Source organism: Monodelphis domestica, chromosome 2 (genome assembly GCF_027887165.1).
Source record: "Monodelphis domestica isolate mMonDom1 chromosome 2, mMonDom1.pri, whole genome shotgun sequence".
NCBI classification, from domain to species: Eukaryota; Metazoa; Chordata; class Mammalia; order Didelphimorphia; family Didelphidae; genus Monodelphis; species Monodelphis domestica.
In genome coordinates, this window is record NC_077228.1 from 18,195,562 (window position 1) to 18,215,406 (window position 19,845).

A 19,845-nucleotide genomic window follows, 5' to 3' on the forward strand; every position below is an offset into this window, starting at 1 on the left:
TCTAAGGCATAGTGGGGTTATTCTTATTTTTAAATGGAGTAATAAATGAATATTTTAAAATGTATCAGTTTTAATTTTTAAATACCAATAGATATAACCCTCATAAAAATTATTTGAGTAGTCAATAATGCTTAAGAGTGTAAAAGGCTTATAGAAATAGGAGGCACTCAAGTAGTTTAAATAGTGCATATTTTCAGATTTTTTTGAATTTACTAATTGTGTCTTTTCCTCTCCTTCTTTCTTTCTTTCCTTCTTTCTTTCTCTTTCTCCTTCCCTCCCTCTTTGTTTGTTTGTTTCTTTCCCTTCCCTCCCTCTTTGTTTGTTTGTGTCTTTCCCTTCCTTCCTTCCTTCCTTCCTTCCTTCCTTCCTTCCTTCCTTCCTTCCTTCCTTCCTTCTCTCTCTCTCTCTCTCTCTCTCTCTCTCTCTCTCTCTCTCTCTCTCTCTCTCTCTCTCTCTCTCTCTCTCTCTCTCCCTCTTTCTTTTGTGATATTTCTCTTAGGGCTTAGGCCTGGGTTGGCCAGGGCTGCCCTGGGCCGGCCTATCCTTTTCTCATTATTCTCCTTTTCTCTCCTTTTCTTTAATTCCACATTTGTATTAATTAAAATCTCTATAAAACCCAGATGACTTGGGCATATTTAATAATTGGGAATTCTTCCCTGGCAACCACCTTATATTTGATTCAAGACACTGTCTTGAAAAACATATTTTCTGTGGTCACAATTTAAGCCATCCACTCTATTATCTACTACAGTTTATGTATTTTCACTATTTTAATTATTACACTTCCTTCCCTCCCTCCCTGTCTCTCTCCCTCTCTCTCTCTCTCTTTCTTTCTTTCTCTCTCTCTCTCTTTCTTTCTCTTTTCCTTCATTTCCTTCCTTCCTTCCTTCCTTCCTTCCTTCCCCTCTCCCTCCTTTCCTTTTAAAGATGGTGCTATTTAATATATGGTTTTCTTGTAGGAAGATAGAGAAGAATAATGGGAGAAACTATGCTGATGGTAAAAAATAGATTTATAGAAAAATATTCTTTTAAAAAAATAAATAAGAGTTTCAAAAGATACTGGGGCCAAAAATTTCATAGCTGCTGCTGTAGGAAAATGATTTAACTGTTCTATGCCTCAGTTTTCACATCTACGAAAGGAAGGGATTGAAATCAGTGGTTTCTTGGTCCATTCCAGCTTTCGCTAAAATCCTCTAACTGCAAAGGGTTGAGGATGGGTGATGCAATGGATAGAGCACTAGGCCTAGAGTCAGGAAGATCTGAAATCCATCCTCAGACAATAATTGTGTAACTCTGAGCAAGTCATTTAATTTGTTTGCCTCAGTTTCTTCAATTGTAAAATAAGGATCATAAAACACCTAACTCAGAGGGTTGTGGTAAGTTCAAATCTAACCTCAGACAAACTTACTAGCTGTATAAATCTGGGGAAGTCACTTTTCTCATGTTTGCCTTTGTTTTCTCAGCTGTAAAATAGGAATAATAATAGCGCCTGCCTCACAGAGTTGTTGAGAGGGTCAAAAGAGATAATATTTGTAAAGTGCTTAGCATAATGCCTGGCATATGGTAGGGGCCATATAAATGCTCATTTCTTCTACCTTCCTGCTTCAAAAGAATAATGGAACAAAACAAGATGGCCTTAGGAGGTCTCTCTGCTCTCATTATAGGGCAACAGGGTGGAAAACCTGGAGACTAAGAGGGAGTACAGTTAGGTAGAATGCAGGTGCTCTGATTCCAATTATCTTCCATAGAACATGACATTGGGCCCCTTCTTGTTGATACCAATGAAAGTTTGCCTTCTTCCTCACTCTCTGGATAGTTCATGGTGTGCCTTCCCCGAATCTCTGTCCTCAAAGATTTGCCTGGACAACTCTATTCCGAGTTATTCTCACTCAATGTCCACTTAGATGAACAAAACTCCATCTTGAAAAAAAAATCCATCTTGACTATGGGACGTGGGGTAGAGGAGCAGTCTTGCATGGTAGCATGATATGATGGATGGGCAATGGACCTGGGGTCAGAAAGTCATGGATTCAAATCCTGTCACAGATACTGATTGGCTATGTGACTCTATGAGAATCATTGAAGGTCTTTGTACCACAATATAGTCATCTGTTCAAGCAGGAGGTTGGACTTGTTGGCTGTGAAAGTCCCTTCTGGCTCTCAATCTATGATCCTGTGATACGGGGCTTCCAATGGGAAAGGCTGCATTGAAATCTTATCATTTCAATGATCTGAGTCTGACTTAATAGTAAAATGGGGATAATAACCCTTGCATTAAGGACCTCATATTATTGTTGTTATTTAGAGGATTATGGGATCATGGAATGTCCTTAGTTAATTTTTGAAGTAATTTTATTATTCCCATTTTCTTAGCTGAAGGGAATATTGTCATCTCTATTTTCCAGTGAGTTTCAGGATGCGGCTGTCTCTTTTTCTGTGGGTATGTTGGAAAGGCATTTCCCAAATCTATACCTTTCTTCTTCCCTGAGAAAACTCGAGTAGTTAAAATAGTGGAAAGAAACAGGAGTCAGTGTCTGTTGGTTTCTGGCTGGTTTTAGTAAGGACTCTGGCCTTCCATCGTGCTGCTTTCAAATTTGATCTTTTCTCCCAAGAATTGGGGTGGATGGGGGAAGGGATGGATGGGAGAGACTTCTGGAATTCCAGCTATTTTATCTGATAGACTAATGAGTTAAGCAGAACCCGGAGCATTTGAAGGCAGATGAACTCTGCCATTCCTCTGTCAGTCAATGTCCTTACAAAGGGAGGGAAATTCCAAGCCCAGAAGAAAGAGCCCTTTGTACTGGACTGTATCTGGTCATTAGCTCCAGCCCAAGGATTCCAGTTTACATTTTAATCCAAATACCTATTAATAGACCTCTTATTTCAGCCCCCAGAGAATAGCTTCCAAAGCTGAGTCTCTGCAAGGGAAGCCAGCCTTATGTTTCTCTGGATCCCAATACAGAAAAAGTGGCCACTTGATAGCAATCCTATGGGAGAAACAGAGGGCACCACTAGCACCGAGGTCCTGATCCAGGCTGTAACAGGTCACCGTGTCATGGTCTCTTTGTTTCTGCTTTCTTTAACAGAATTGCTGGCGCCAAGGTAGGAAGGCTATTTGAGGAATGGAAGTCTACTCAGTAAAGGCCAAATTCCAGGTTTCAACATCATCAGAAACAGCCAGATCATTCCTAATGAAAACCACTGATTGCATCAGGCAGGTCTGCTCCTGGGGAAAACCATCAACAAGCTCCACTGGACTTCTATGGATGGAACCAGAGTCATGCTGTAGAAAGAACACTGGCTTTGGAATTCCAGGACCTTGGTTCAAATCCTTCCTCAGACTCTTAATGCCTTGATTAATACTGGGCAAGTATCTCTGTACTTCAGTTCCCTCATCTGTAAAATGAAAGGTCTGATGATCTTTGAGGTCTTTCTCATCTCTAGGATCCTGCCTAAGAGCTTCATGGTTCCCTTTTGTTTCTAAAATGATATATAAACTTCTATGCTTGGCATTTGGAGGATGAAATAATCTGGCTCCTGCCCACCCTGTCAGGCAAATAATGCATTACTAGTCTTTGTACACTCTGTGATCCAGCCAAATGCTAGATCTGCTCTTTCTTGTTGAGTATAAGCCATCTTCAGTCTCTAGGACTTTGCATAAAGTTCTATCCGGGACCCTCTTCTCATAGACTGTTTTGCTCGGTGATCTCATCAGCTCATGAATTCAATGATCATCTCCATGCAGATAGGTCCAAGATTGATGCGTCCAACTCTGACTTCTCTCCGGATCTCCAGTTGTCTATTACACCTCTTGAAATGGATTTCCAGTAGCCATCTTAAACTCAACATGTCCAAAATGGAGCTCATTATCACCGCCCCCCTCCTTCTCCCTTCTGAAGTTCTCTGTTACCCTCAAGGATATCTTGGTCCTCCCAATCATTCAGACTTCCAACCTTGATGAAATAAAGTCCTCACACTCCTACCTCCCCCACCACTATAGTCCATCAGTAACCAAGTCTTGACCTTTATACCTTCACCATATCTCTCATGTACCCCACCCCCCCCCTCCTCAAAAATGGCTCCTACACCCCTATAGGTACTCATTCCCTTATCCCACAACTATGGAAATAGCCCCTCAGCTCATCTCCCTTTGTCTGGCCCTACTCCACTCTTTCCTTCTCTAAGCTTTCAAATTGATTTAATTTTCCTAACGTGCAAATTGGACTGGATCCCCACTGCAGCATCCTGAGCCTCCACCATCCGAATAACTTCCACTGTTTCCCTGTTACCTCTAGGATCAAATATAAAACCTTCCCTTTGGCTCTTGAAAGCCCTTGATCACTTATCCCCTCCTCCCTGCCCCAGGTTTCCCTTCTCCTTCCTCTGGGACTCAGTGACTCTGGCCTCCTGGCTGTTCCTCACACATGAGAGATACTTCAAGTAATTTTCACTACCTGGAATTCTCCCTCATCTCTCAAACCTTGGCTTTTCCTTCCAGCCTCTCCCTATCATCCCACCTTCTTCAAGAAGCATTTCCTGTTCCTCCTCCATATTAGTGCTTTCCTTCTACAATTTTTTTCTCCAGCTCATCCTGTATATATCTTATTTGTACACGATTGTTTGTGTGTCATCTCCCCATTAGACACTCAGCTTTTCTGGAGCAGAGACTGGATTTTGTCTTTTTTCCTATCCCCAGTGCTTAGTCCTGGGCCTGACACATAGTAGGTGCTTAATTGACGCTTAAAACCCCACTCAATTTTTCCCTCTTAAACCCTGGGGTCTTTTGCTTACAAATCCTCAAGGAAGAGAAGTAATGAGATTTCACCAAGGGAGAAGTCTCTCTTCCCTTGCTGCTGTTGGAAAATGTAGGATGAACAACTGGGGATCCTTGTATGACTCAACACTTGATTTGCCCTTTGTTTAATGCATTTATCATGAAAAATCTTATAGAGTACGATTGTAAGAACCCAGAAAGGTCATCTTAACTTATGTGAGGTGCGCCTCTCTCCTAGGGATTTGTATATTTTTTGGTCAGGAAGGTGTGTGGACTTGTGATTGTATTGGCAAGGACCCCCCAACTCAAAGCCTTTCCTTTGATACCATGTTGCTTCATGTACCAATTTTAAACCATCTACATGGTAGGCAAAGTAACTTAATGGGAAACATATCATTTTAGCAGGGAATTTAATGCGCTCTCTCTCTCTCTCTCTCTCTCTCTCTCTCTCTCTCTCTCCTCTCTCTCTCTCTCTCTCTCTCCTCCCTCCCTCTCTCTCTCTCCTCTCTCTCTCTCCCTCTCTCCCTCTCTCCCTCTCTCCCTCTCTCCCTCTCTCCCTCTCTCCCCTCTCTCCCTCTCCCTCTCCCTCTCCTTCCCTCTCCCTCTCCCTCTCCCTCTCCCTCTCCCTCTCCCTCTCCCTCTCCCTCTCCCTCTCTCTCTCCTCTCTCTCTCTCTCTCTCTCTCTCTCTCTTCTGTCTCTCTCTCTCTCTTTCTTTCTCTCTGTCTCTCTCTTTTCTCTCTGTCTGTCTGTCTCTCTCTGAAATGGATACTAATTTCAACAAATGAAGAGGTAACAGAGGACAATGGAAAGAATGGTTGATTTGTAGTCAGAGGCACTGGGTTCAAATCCTGACCCTGGTATTTCCTACATGAGGGGGCATTATCGGTGAATCTGTGACCTTACCCTCCTCATGCAAAATGAAAGGTTAGGGCTAGATGGCAAAGTGATCCCAGCTCATAATCTTAGGATTTAGAAAAGAATCTCTAGGGACTTTTGTTAAGGACTATTGGCAGAGAGGGGGAGGCAGGAAGCTACATAAGAATTTGGAACATCAGGAATTGAACTCTTCCCTATTCCACTGGTCCTGGGGTGGAATTAGGCTGTCCTGAATAAGGTGGCAATTTGGATCTAAAAATCTGTCCCTTTTTTCCCTCTCTCCCAGACTTACCAGTGATGTCTGCATGCATCTGCACAAAAAAGAGGGTTCTTACTGAAGCCCCCCACACAGAAACAAGGTGCTGATGGAATGGCCGGCTGATGCCATCGTCTCCAGAATGTGGCGCGTCCCAAGCTAAAAGGACAAACCAGAAGTGGGCATCACTGGTGATGGAGAAGCAAAAGAAGAAAGCAAAACAAATCCACAAAAGGCTGCACACCCACTTAACACAAGATTCCAAGATAAACAGGGTCCAAAGTAACCAACGTTGTTTATTTACAGAATGGGAATATAGGAAATATATTCAGAGAAATAAAGAACATGTCAAAGATAAAACAGAATCCAGAATGTTAAAGAAGGGAAGACCTTAAAACTTAGAATGTAGAGGTTAGGACTGGCAGGACCTTAGAACCGGGAATGTCAGAGCTGAGAGAGGTCTTAGAGTTCATATTGTTCCATCCCTCTCATTTTATAAATGGGGTTCAAAGACCTCAAGAAACTGAAAAGGAACAAGGCATTCCTTTGAAAGAAAACAAGGGTCATTAGCAAAATCCAGTAAAGAATATAGGCAAGGAATACTCCTGTCAAGAGGAGGTCAGCCTGGGTAGGGGCAAGAAATGAACACTTCTGAAACTACCTCTTGGAGGGCCCAGATTCCCAAAGCCAAGTGTCCAGAATCACAACCCGCCAATAGGGAAGTCTGGGCAATTCTCAGTGTTCAGCTGAGTTTCCTGGCCAATCTGTTTTCTGATTAAGTCCTGACTCCAGGCTCAGCACTCCATCCACTCTATCCCCTACCTAGCTGCCCCATTCCTGTAGACACTTTGAACCTCCTTAAAAGACTCAGTTTCCTGGGTGCTTGCTCTTCCTAGAGGAGAGTGCCTGAAATCAGTGGCGCTCAATAAACTTTTCCTCAATTGCTATCTGAAGGTCCATTTCTGGCTATGGGGAAGCCTGTGGCTGTGTCTAATTGTTGGTTGGAATTCCGGTTCCCTTTAAGCCTCACAGATTTAAGCCTATAAGATCATTCCTTCTCCTCCCTAAATGGTCCAACAAAGGCCATTGTGGGAAAACGTTTATGTGTTTACCTGCCTGGAAAAATGTTTTAATCAGGAAAAATTTAAATTAAAATCAGTCTATTCCTCTATGGAAAAAAAAATAACTTAATCCCATCAGGAAGAAAATGCAAATCTGGGGACTTCAAATGCAAATTGTATTTTTTTTCTTTTAAAAGGCTTGCAGGCTGAAAAGAAAACTATAGATTAACAGCCTATGGATAAAAGCTATTGTTTGACAAGATTTTCAATTAAGCATGGTTTAAAAAAGAAAAGAAAAAACCTTTCTTGAAGAAGTGTTCCATACAGTTCCATGTACCTTAATTACATTCCTCATTCATTCCAGTCCTATTTCCTCCAGAATACTAACAACCCAATGGCTGATACTGTCCAAAGGAGGAATTTGTCAATTTCAACTTGTCAACAACAACTAGGTGCCGGCGTTTTCTTCTCAGCTGGTGGAGCAGAATGTTATTTTACTCCATTTACCATCCTGGGAAATGTATCCCTTATCTACATGCTTCATTAAAACCATCATCATTTTGCTTAAAGGTCAGCACACACAGATACTTTTCCAAAATGAATTGTACTCCCAGTAATTCAAATTACTCTACCATAAAGTCCTATCTAAAAGCTTTTCTCTTAAAAAGCCTTTCTACAATGATATTTTAAAGGTCATTAAGACAATGGAGAGCCCAAATAGCTGTTAATACCCCTATGTGCCACTTATCTTAAGTACACAATTGATTTTCAGAGTGTGGGACTTGAAAAACAAAACTGGTTCTTTTTCTTACATTACAAAGCTCCAGGGCTTTTGCTCTAATATTCTCCCAGAAACAGTAACTAGGAGACAGTCTCTGTCTACATTATTGGATTTCTCTTGGTCCAAATAATCGAGAAAATTATTTCTAAAATGTTATGCTAAAAATAAAATTAAGAGTAATGAATTTTCTTTAACTTGCCTCCTCCATGCAGCCTGCCCAGATAGAGCTCAAAGATAAAGTCATGATGTGTGTGCTGCTTGGGCACGGGACTCACATGGTTGTTTTTATTCATTTGAAAAGCACTAATTAATTGTTCATTTAGAAAAGATCTGAGAGTTTTAGTAGAATTTAGCGATGTGATATGGCATCTAAGCAGCTAATAAAAGCTAAAGTTGCATTAGCAGAGGAATGATGTCTACAGATATGGGGGTGATGGCACTGTTTTACGCTTGTGGATGGATGGACTTTGAAGATCCTTCCCCTTAGCTACTACTGAAGTGAGAGATCTGGCAGATCAGAGCCCAGTCCTTCAAGCAAGGGCCATGCAAATGCCCGTGGATTCTTGGGAAGTCTCCTTCCAGACGTGTAATAGAAGGTCTTGCCCTCTACTTCAGAGACTACAAAGAGATTCTGTGCCTGCTTCCAGCCTACCTACTGTGTGATGATAAAAAGCTGGAACCTCAGTTGGGAGGAGAAGGGTTACAAGTTTGAGCCCACTCATCCCAGGGCCAAGCTGTGGAAGGAAGTATGCGTCCCATTTGGGATTGATGTTCCTATAGATCTTTTTATGTCTTTTCCATAAATATTCCTCTGGGATGGGGAATGGGGTTATTGATGTTAATGGGTTAATTGAGGCAAAGTCATTGGCTGCACAGGAAAAACTGAGGGACATACGAAATATTCCAAGGGTGAAACCTCTCTCTTTTTTACTAGTTTCAAAGTATTATACTCAAACTTTTTATTAATGTGTTTTGCATATGGGCATTTTCTCTTATTGGCTTTTCAGGCCATACTCACAGAATACAGGGAGGCAGACTTGTTCCCTTACCATGAACAAAATGTGGAGAATAAATCAGATCCATATTCAAGAATGCCAAAAAATGGCCAGACCATTCAAAACGGACATCCTGCTACTTAGTGTTCCATGGGGATACTGCCAGAGTAGGCAGGGACCTTTGTGAGCTTGGGTGGGCAAGATGTTAGAAGTCTTTTTGGTGAGCTCTGGTTTAATTCAGGATCTTTTCCCCAACAGCATGAGAGGGAGCACCCTGGATCAAATAGCATGGAAGCCATCAATGCTGTTTAACAATGGAGGGAATCAGATCATTTCAGGCCAGAATAGGGGTAGACAAATAAGACTGATATTTTTGGACATGGTCAAAGTAAGAATTTGTTTTGCTGTATTTAAGTGGTTGCCATGAGGGCTTTCTTTAGGTTTTTAAAAAAAAAAAAAAACTATTCATGATGGCTCAGTGGGAGAGAGAGATAATAAATGTTTGGGAGAAAAATGATATTCAGATACTTACAGCAATGGCTTGAACTGTGGCCAAGTAGAGAAGAGCCAAATCATCAAGACCCTGAGACAGTCTCAATCCTGTGACCTGTGTGGATTAGAGGGAGATATACAGATTATGTGAGATAGAGACAGACAGACAGACAGACAGATAGACAGATAGATAGATAGAAATATGGATGGATGGATAGATAGATAGATAGATGGAAAAAGGATGGATGGAAAGATAGATGGATAAATGGATAGATAGATGGGCAGAGAGATGAATGGATAGTAGATAGATAGATAGATAGATAGATAGATAGATAGATAGATAGATAGATAGATGGATAGAAAGAAATATGGATGGATGGATGGATAGCTGGATGGATGGATATATGGATAGATAGATAGATAGGTAGATAGATAGATAGATAGATAGATAATAGATATATTTATGGAGAGACAGAGAAAGGCAAAGCCAGAGACAGAGAGAGATTGAGATTTGCAAATGTGGCATTTAGGGAAGGGGATATTTCCCATGAAAGATATTCAGATGTGTTTTCTTATAATGACTTCAAAATGTAAATTCTCTCTTTGTGAATCAGATATGAACTACAGGCTAAGCCTTTTTTCTTCCAGAGATGGGGCAGAGGTAGAAGGATGTGTGTGTGTGTGTGTGTGTGTGTGTGTGTGTGAGAGAGAGAGAGAGAGAGAGAGAGAGAGAGAGGAGGAGAGAAAGGGGGGAAAAAGAGGGGGTAGAGAGAGGGGTATAGAGAGAGGGGTATAGAGAGAGAGGGAGAGAGAGAGAGGGAGAGAGAGAGAGGGAGAGAGAGAGAGGAAGAGAATACAACCCACTTTAAGATGGTTAACAAAGAATTTAACAGGTTAACTTTTTTTTTTCACATACAACTATGTCAGAAAGTTCATTGATAAAAGGATAAATATTCAAGGGACATTAATGATAAGTTAATAGTTATGAGAGCTGATATTTATATACCACTTTAAGATCTGAAAGATTTATTTATTTTATTTGAATATCCTAACAATCTTGTAGGTATAATTTTCCCCACTTGACAGAAGGAGAAACCATAGTTCAGAGAATTTCTGTGATTTATACAATCATAATTTCAGCACTGAAGGGGATTTTAGAGAACATCTAAACCCTATTTTTTTTTGTTTGTTTCAGCTGAGGAATGAAATGATTATGATGGTGCAATGGATAGAGTACTAGGTCTGGAGTCAAGAAAATCTGAGTTTAAATCCAGTCTCAGATACATCCTTAATATGTAATCTGGGCAAGTTTTTTAACCTCTATTTGCCTCAGGCTCTTTGTCTGTAAAATGAGGATAAAAATAGCACCTAACTTTCAGGGATGTTGTGATAATAATTGTTTATATCCTTGTAGTATATTGTAGTATATCCTTTTATCAATGAACTTTCTGACATAGTTGTATGTGAAAAAAAAAGTTAACCTGTCAAAGGGATAATAATTGTTAAGTACTTAGCACAGTGTTTGGCCATAGTAAGAACTACATAAATGTTAGCTATGATGATGATGAGTGTAGATGGAGAGAATACACATATATATCCTTGAAGCACTGAAGTTGATCATTCACTCATCCATCCATCCATCCATCCATCCATCCATTTATTTATTCAAGTGACATTCATGAAGAACCTACTGTGTATAATGCCACTATTCTAGATACTGGTAAAGATACAAAGCTTATCTAAGAAGTGCCAGCAACCAGAGAGCTTGTGGTCTAGAATGGAGACAAAACATAGAGATCACCGCTGCATAATTACTTGATAAGTGCCTAAGGAGATTCCCATCAAGGTATAAGCTGAACTCTGAAGGGAAGGTCATTTTATGTGTTGTCTTTCTCATAAGGATGTAAAGAACTTAAGCTCCTATTTCTAGTACTTAAGCATTTTCACAGTGACTGGCAATATAAGTACTTAAAAATGGTTTTTCACTTATCTTTCTCCCTCTGTCTCTGTCTGTCTCTCTGTCTCTCTGTCTCTCTCTCTCTCTCTCTCTCTCTCTCTCTCTCTCTCATCTCTCTCTCTCTCTCTCTCTCTCTCTCCCTCCCTCCCATCATATCTCTATCCATCTATCAATCATCTAATATCCATCATCTCTATCTATCATCAGTCATCTATCTAATCTATCAATCTATTCCTGTCTAATCTTTTCAGTCATTCAAGATTTCTGGTACTATGTAAAGTCAAAGGAGGAGACACAATAATGGTACATAAAGCATAGTTTGTTCCTTCCTGGTACCTATCATCTAGCAGATGCTGCGACTAAATTCAATAAAGGTAAACTGAGGAATAGACTTCAAGCAAGACCAGTTTATTAACAGTGCCACATATAGCTGTTGACAAAGTGAATTACTCTGGCAATCTCATCAAAGCCAGAAATCTCAATGAAAAGGGGCAACAGGACACTCTTTATTGACATACAAGAAATGAGGGGATAATTGACTATAGTAGGAAAAGTGTTGGTCTTCACACTCTCTTCTGACAATTAAGGAATATTAGCTGTTTTATGGGATTGATCTACCTCTTGTAATCTTGGGCTAGGACTGGGTGGTCCAACCTTTTCCGAGTTCGAGTGCCCAGAGGGCAAATCCAAGCTGCCTGTGAGACCAGATTACTAAAGAGAGCTGAGGGAGAAAGTGCTTGCTTTGGGTGGCTGGGCAGAGGGGTGGGGAATGCAAAAAAAAAATGTCCTTGGGTGCTCCGGAGAGGGGGAACAGAACAGCTCCCTGAGTGCTGGCTCTGCACGCCTGCCAAGGAAGGCTTTACCAACTCAGGGCTAGAAGATCAGAACCACCAAGTTTGCTGTCCCCTTGGAGGAGATCATGCCTCCCCTAACTGCACAAAGATGGGTGACTTGTCTTTTGGGGGGATGGCACCAGGTTAGGCTATTGTCAATAAGCAGGTGTCCTAGGGACTAACAGTACGAGGTATTACACCATTCTCTTTCAACCACATCTTTAAACTAATTGAGGTAAAACTGTCTTTTTGCACGGTGAGCAAGGCAGATACTGACTCAATTATAGAAATCAATACAGCATAAAATCAATTACATGATAAAATGAATTCAGTAGAAATTAGAGGCAATTTTTATCTTCCCACACAGACAAGTTTATCACAAAATCATAGAATCTCAGAGTTGGAAGGGATCCATTGGTCTAGATGAATCTAGTACAGGGAGATCAAACTTAACATAGAAGTAGGACCACTAAACCATACACAAGGATCCCTGCAAGTCATAGAATGACTTAAAAACCCAAATATTAACATTAAATGTATTCTACTGTATTTTAACTTATTTTGTTAAATATTTCCCATCCCTATTTCAATCTGGTTTTGCTAGAGTAGGAAGTATTGGGACCGAATTTGACACTTCGTACTTAATCCAATATGCATCTGAACAGAGATATTCTGGGTGACACATCCAGCAAATGGTGATCCACCCTTGGCTCAAAGAGGTCCCTTTAGAGTGAGCTCATCACTTCCCAAGATAACACAACCCACTTCTTAAACAGCTTCCATCTTTATAAAGTTTTTTACAACTTTATATAACCCTGAATCTGACTCTCTACAGCCCACACCTACTGATCCTTACTGACTCTGGAGCCACACAGAACCTGAATAGAGGATGAGACAGAGGCAGAAGATAGAAATATAGAGATAAAGAGAAAAGATAGGTAAATAGATAAAGGATAGATGGATAGATAGACAGAGAGACAGATAGATAGGTAGGTAGGTAGGTAGACTGATGGATGAATGGACAGATAGATAGATGGATGGATGGATGGACAGATGGATGGAGGGAAGGATAGATAGACAGACAGACAGACAGACAGACAGACAGACAGACAGACAGATAGATAGATAGATAGATAGATAGATAGATAGATAGATAGGTAAATGGATGGATGGATAAATAGATAGATGGATAGATAGATAGATAGATAGATAGATAGATAGACAGAAAGATAGATGGATGGATGAATGGACAGATGGATGGAGGGAAGGATAGATAGATATACAGATAGAGATAGATAGAGATAGACAGAGATAGATGGATAGATAGGTAAATAGATGGAGATGGAAAGAGACAAAGAGAGGGGGGAGAGAGAGAAAGAGAGAAAGAAAGAGAGAGAGAGGGAGAGAAGAAAGAGAGAAAGAGAGAGAGAGAGAGAGAGAGAGAGAGAGAGAGAGAGAGAGAGAGAGAGAGAGAGAGAGAGAATTTATTAATCACTTGCTATGTCCCTGGCTCTGTGCTTATAAGCTTTCCACAAGATGCCCCTTTTAATAAGTGCCATTATAGTTGGCATCAATGTCAATTGAAATTTACTGATCCTGGGGTCAAGGGACCAAAGACCCATTGACTTTTTTTTTTTAAACTCTTACCTTCTATCTTGGAGTTAACACTGTGTATTGGTTCCAGGGCAGAAGAGTGGTAAGGGCTAGGCAATGGGGGTTAAGTGACTTGCCCAGGCTCACACAGCTAGAAGTGTCTGAGACCAGATTTGAACCCAGGACCTTCCATCTCTAGGCCTGGCTCTCAATTCACTGAGCTATCCAGATACCCCCATCCATTGACTTTTACCATCTGTGCAAACTGAGATATATTGCTTATCCTTTTCAGACCTCAAGTTCCCCATTTTCAAAATAAGTGGATTTGATCGTATCTGTTCTCTCTATCTCACAGAATTCATTCATTCATTCATTCCACAAATATTTACAGATCATCTGTTACATGGCTAGCTTTGTGCTAAGTAAACCTTGAGGAGGATATTAAGAAGTCCTAAAGGAATTTGTTATCTGAGGGGGAGAGTGAACTTGATCTGATATCCAGAAAAGAGGATTGGATTTAGAGTGGGGGGATCTGGTTCAAGTCTTATTCTGCTTCTATTTGTGTGACCTTGGGACATTCACATCCCCCTGTATGTTCCTCAGTTTTCTGATTCTCAAGATGAGGAAACGATAAGAGCCTGAACTTCCTTTTCTGTAAAATGGGAATAATATGTGTAGGATCATTCTCACGGGGTTTTAGGAAAAGAACTGTATAAAAATTATTACCAATTTAGGCAGGGAATTCTTCACCTGGGGTCCATTTACTTTATAAAAAATTCTTTAGTAACTGAATTTTAATATCATTGGTTTTTTTCTAATTCTATTATTTTATTTCTTGCATTTAAAAACATTTAGGCAGCTAAGTAGAACAGTAGATAAACCTGTGGACCTAGAAAACCTGAATTGAAACCTGACTTCAGATCCTCACTAGTGATGTGACTTAAGCTCCATCTGCCTCAGTTTTCTCATCAGGAAAACAGCAGATAATATGTGTATAGTATATAATAGCATCTATCTCACAGGGTTGGTTATTGTGGGGATTAAATGAGATAATATTTGTAAAGTTTTTTTGTGAACCTTAAAGGGATATATAAATGTCAGCTACATTTCTCAAGAGGGATTCAGAATACCCACAGAAATATTAAGCAGCCTTGATTTAAGGACTTGTTCAACTCTTACATTCTATGTTCTAAAGGTCCTTTTTGTTCAGATCTGCCATCTCACACGGATAAAGAAACTGAGCCCTATTAAGTAAGTTCATAGCTACAACAGCTCTTAAATATTGGGATTATATATAGATAGCATAAATAATAGGATATGATATATTTAGTATAGTTGTTATAATATAAACATAGATTTAAGCTATTTCCTATATTGTCTACAATATAATTATATACAAGATTATAATAATTTATAATATTATATATGAGTTTAAGGATTATGACCCTACGTCTCCTGGCTCCTAGGCCAATGCTTTTGTACTCTATTGTAGGTTGAAGTTAATCAATCTTCAAAAGTCTCTGCCACCTCCAAATCTATGATTCTGTAACTTCTAGTAGTCAAGCACGTGGCTCTTTTCACAGTGTGGTTTGTGAGTGTATAGGTTCATCAATTTAGAGGTGGAAGAAACAGGGCCACCTAGTCCAGCTCTCTCATTTTACAGAAAAGGAAACTGAGAGACAGAGGTTAAATGATGTGCACATGAATAATCAGTGCCAGAGCCAGGCTGACCCCTCAGCCAGTGCTTTAACTTGGGTGAAGCCCTCACCAGGCTTGTCTCCTTTTTCTTGAGTGTTCTCACACTTGGTTTTAAGCCCAGGAACCCAAGTCTCTGTCATTAGCTCTCACTTCTTCCCCATTCTCTTTTGAGATTGTTCTGCTAAAACTTGTTTTCTGAGATCAACTGTCAGATTTTGAAACCACAAGTCATAACGACGATGGAGTCACCTCACGTAGAAGGTATTATCTTACTAAATGGTGTTGACTAAGCCTCTGCCAGCATCATATCTTTTTCTGTCTTCCTTCAGATCTTGATTCGTGCCCATGGCCTTTTCTCCTTTAATTGAGTTAGAATTTCTCAGTGATTTTACAAGGTATGTCAAATAGGACTTGCTGATGGATACCAATTTTCAAAATTATGAGACTGGATCCCATGGGACATGGGACATGGTTAGAGTTATGATTTAAGAAAACTTCTTGGGAAGGTGTATGGAAAATGGACTGCCATAGGGAGAGACCCATTACAAAGCTATTAGAATAGACCAGGTGATGGCTGATGAGAACTTGACCAACATACAGGTTGTTTGGGTTGAGAGAGGGACATATGTCAGAGCTAGAAACCACAAGATTGGGTGAGTAATTAGATATGTAGTTGAGGGGTTGTGTGGAGCAGTCAAGGATCATATGAAGGTTTCAAGTTGTGGTGGCCAACTCAATAGCTCGGTAGATTGAGAGCCAGTCCTAGAGATAGGAAATCTTGGGTTCAAAGCTGGCCTCAGAGATAGAAAATCTTGGGTTCAAAGCTGGCCTCAGACACTTCCTAGCTGTGTGACTCTGGATAAGTCACTTAATCCCCAGTTGCTTAACCCTTACCTCTTTTCTGCCTTGGAAATGATACACATACACAAGAAATTGATTCTAAGATGGAAGGTAAGGGTTAAAAACAAAAGGAATGAGAAGTCAAACAAGAAGGAGGAAAAGGAAGAAAGAGGGGGATTATCATGACAAAATATTAGAGAAGAGAAAGGGGCCAGAGGGAAGTACGGATAAATGTCCGTGGCTACAGAAAAATCAAGAACTATAAGGATTGAGAAAAGGTCATTGGCTTTATCATAACTCTGGAGAATCCAGTTTGAGCTGAGTGATCTCCTGTCCCCATTTCCCTCCTTGGTTCTCTCATTCATTATCCTTTGACTCTTCTAAGGTTTAGTTTGAGAGTTGCCTCCTTCATGAAGTCTTTCTTCATTCTCTGAATTGTTCACATTGTCTTCTCCACTCAAGTAACCATTATTATTACTATACCCCCAGGGACATAGAATTCTACTTCTACAGCTCAAATGGATCTCTTCCTTCATTTTATAGGCGAGGAATTTTCCCCACTGAACCAAAGAGCAAATTATTTATTTTAAAACAATGTACACATATCACATTATTAGGGAGCATCAGGAGGACTGGAGTCCAAAGACTGAGAGGAAACTGAGTGAACACAAATGACTTGCCCAAGGTCTCACAGGGATTAAAACTCATGTCTTCCTGATTCCATATCCCAAGACACTGCCTTTTATTGGTATTTCTTTCTTAATTTTGGACATAATGTATCTCCCCAGGAGAATATAAGGTCCCTGAAGGGAGGGACACTTTCTTCTTTACTTTCTATTTTCATAGATATCAGCAAGCAATCAGTTAATCAAAGAACCAACCAATAAGCAAGGATTATTCCTTTATGATAAATATTTGTTGAATTACAAGTTAGCCTGTATTTTTTCAACTTATTACACTTATGAGCTGCCCAAGAATGTCGAGAGTTTTTACTTGCCAATACATAAATCCATTCAATGTTTGGTATTATGTCTTTCCTTTAAATTGTCTTAGGACAGTACTTTTAGCCAACAACAACCATTAGTACAAGATACCTGGTTCTATAGACAATGCTAATCCCACCAGCTGAAGTCAGTGGTGGTGCCCCCACCTCTTTCTCTAAACCACTCCTCCCTTGTACCACAGGCCATTTGAGAAAGGCATCCATGTGTCATCAGAGGCTTAACTTCTTTGGACAAATAATTTCTGAATCATCCTCTTTTGTTTATTTTCCCATTGTGAATCTGTTCCACTGGAATTTTAAGTGTGGCTGTTTCCTACCTGTACAGACTTTGTGCACTTTGCCACCCCTTCCATCAAGAAAAAAGCCCTCCACTAATCCAGGAAGATTGACCTCCTTCCTATGATGTGCACAAGATTCTCCATTTCCCATCTCTGTGCCTCTGCAGTGGTTGTTCCCTCTAGGGTTGGAATGCTTTCCCTCTTCATCTTCATCTTTTAGAATCCCTTTGTTACTTTTTTTCAGTTGAGTCTGACTCTTTGTGACCCCATGGACCCCACTGTTCATAGGGTTTCTTGGCAAAGATACTAGAGTGGTTTCCCATTCCATTCTCCAGTGAGTAAAGGAAAACAGAGGTTGGGTAACTTGTCCAGGATCACACAACTAGTATGAGTTTGAGGTTATATTTGAACTCAAGTTTTCTTGACTCCATATCTGGTACTCTATCTACTGAGCCATCTAGCTGTCCCCAAAGAATCTGCATCTTCCTTTAGGACTAAACTCAAAGTCTACGTTCTCTAGGATACTTTTCCTAGGTTACCTTTCATCTATTCTGTATGGATTCCTTATCAGAATTTAGTGACTGGCACACAAGAACTACTTAATCAATGCTTGTTCATTGCCTCCAAAATGATCAAAGCACCAAAATAAAGCACAATTTGATTCTCATAGGAATTGTCTATATAGATGTGATGGGGGTGGGGGGTGTAGAGATGTGGACTCATAATTTAATCAACGTAAAGGAACTCTCCCTTTGGAACTTTCCCTATGGACCAAAAGAAAGCATGGCATAATGAGTAGAAGGCCACTCTTAGACTTTAGGATGGGCCAGATTGAACCCCTAAACATCTGTGTTCCTTGGGGAATTTGTAAAATTTCTGGACCCGGTTTCTTAATTTGCAAAATGAAGGGGCTGGATTGGACCCAAAAATTCTTAATCTGGGATCAGTAAGTTTTTTTTTTTTTAATTTTGAATATATTTCAATAGAACTCATTTCCCTTGTAATCCCAGGTATTTTATGATTTAAAAATGTGATTTTAGGAAGGAGTCCAGAGACTTCATCAGAACCATTCAAGGGGTTCTTGATACAAAGAGTCTTCATGTTAGATGAATTCTAAAGTGTCATGCAGTAGAAATTATCCTGAACTTGGAATCATGTGAGTTCAAATACTAGATTGAACACTTACTATAGGACCATAGTATTTCATGCAGCCTTCTCAATTTCTTCATCTAGAAAATAAGAAGCGTGGGCAAAATGATGTCTTAAAGTTCTAAATCCATGATTCCAGGTCTTGACGAGTCTATCTGAAGAGGTACTGTGGTATGGTAGGGGAAAACTGAATTGGAGGGGAGTAGTGGTCAAAAGACCTTGGTCTAATTTCCAGCTTTGCCACTTACTACCTGTGTGGTCTTGGGCAAGTCCTTTTCCTCCTCTGGGACTTGTTTTTCTCATCTGAAACATGAAGCCATTGGAGTAGGATGACCCACAATCTGGGAATTCATTGGCAGTAACTCTCTGTTTTCCAAAAAAGATTGATAGCCTAAAAGATATCGTGCTAAGCTTGGAGTCACACATCCAACCACTAACACTTAACTCTGGGACCCTTCCCTTTGCTGAGACTCAACATCCCTTCTGCCCCATGAGAGAGTTGTTCCAGATGACCCTTATGAGGTCCCTTGTAGCTTGTATCAATGAAGCTATGCTCTATGCACTTGTCCCAAGTCACAGAGCCAGTGAGTCACAGAAGAGGCTACGTCCTAACCCAGTCTCCTTGCTTCTCTACACCTCCCTCAGTCTCTTCTTCTGCACTTTCATTCCACACTTGCACCTTGGGAGGGGCTCTGACTCTTGGCCTGAAGGTCCAGGTTGTTGTCCAGCTGTGCTGAGTGAGAGGGGGGGGACACCTTTATATGGCACTGCCTAGTGTTGGGGTGGGAAACATCACTTAGAAAACCCCCAAGATATTTTAAGCAAAAAAAAAAAAAAAGAGCCCAACAACTGAGAAACGGGGCTCAGAATTTTCAGCAAGTGTCTCTGGGAGAACCGGCAGTTGTGAAGGGTCAGAAACAGCCTGTTTAGGGATCTGGTCTTGGCTCAGAAACCCTGGGAACATCTTAGGAGAAGACAACGATAAAGACGCATGAGCGGCTAATGGAACGTTCATCTCTTCCATCTCCATCCCTAACATTGCTCCATCCGGGCTTCCTCACACACCCCAACGTAGGCTGATACTCACCATGCCCTTCAGTGTCAAGTCTGCTAAGGGAGACCGGTTGCCATGGAAATCTGGCCAAACATGTAAATCCGCAGTAAGGAAACCCACAGGCAGAGACTTCTTAATGGAATCCAGGTGACTATTCAAATATGTATAGATGCTTTGGAATCTGGAAAACAAAGTCCATTTTTT

General features: G+C 40.5%; 1 protein-coding gene across 2 annotated transcripts in view; it reads right to left on the minus strand.

Moving 5' to 3' along the window:
* FGGY (FGGY carbohydrate kinase domain containing) overlaps positions 1 to 19,845 on the minus strand; it is a 582,083-nt gene that overhangs the window by 92,959 nt on the left and 469,279 nt on the right. For both annotated transcript variants that reach the window (XM_007480500.2, XM_007480498.2), the window contains 3 exons: positions 19,675 to 19,822; positions 9,277 to 9,351; positions 5,944 to 6,066 (listed from right to left, as the gene is read on the minus strand). In XM_007480500.2, the coding sequence (XP_007480562.2) occupies positions 5,983 to 6,066; positions 9,277 to 9,351; positions 19,675 to 19,822 (307 nt within the window). In that variant the 3' untranslated portion in view covers positions 5,944 to 5,982. The remainder of the gene's footprint in view (positions 1 to 5,943; positions 6,067 to 9,276; positions 9,352 to 19,674; positions 19,823 to 19,845) is intronic.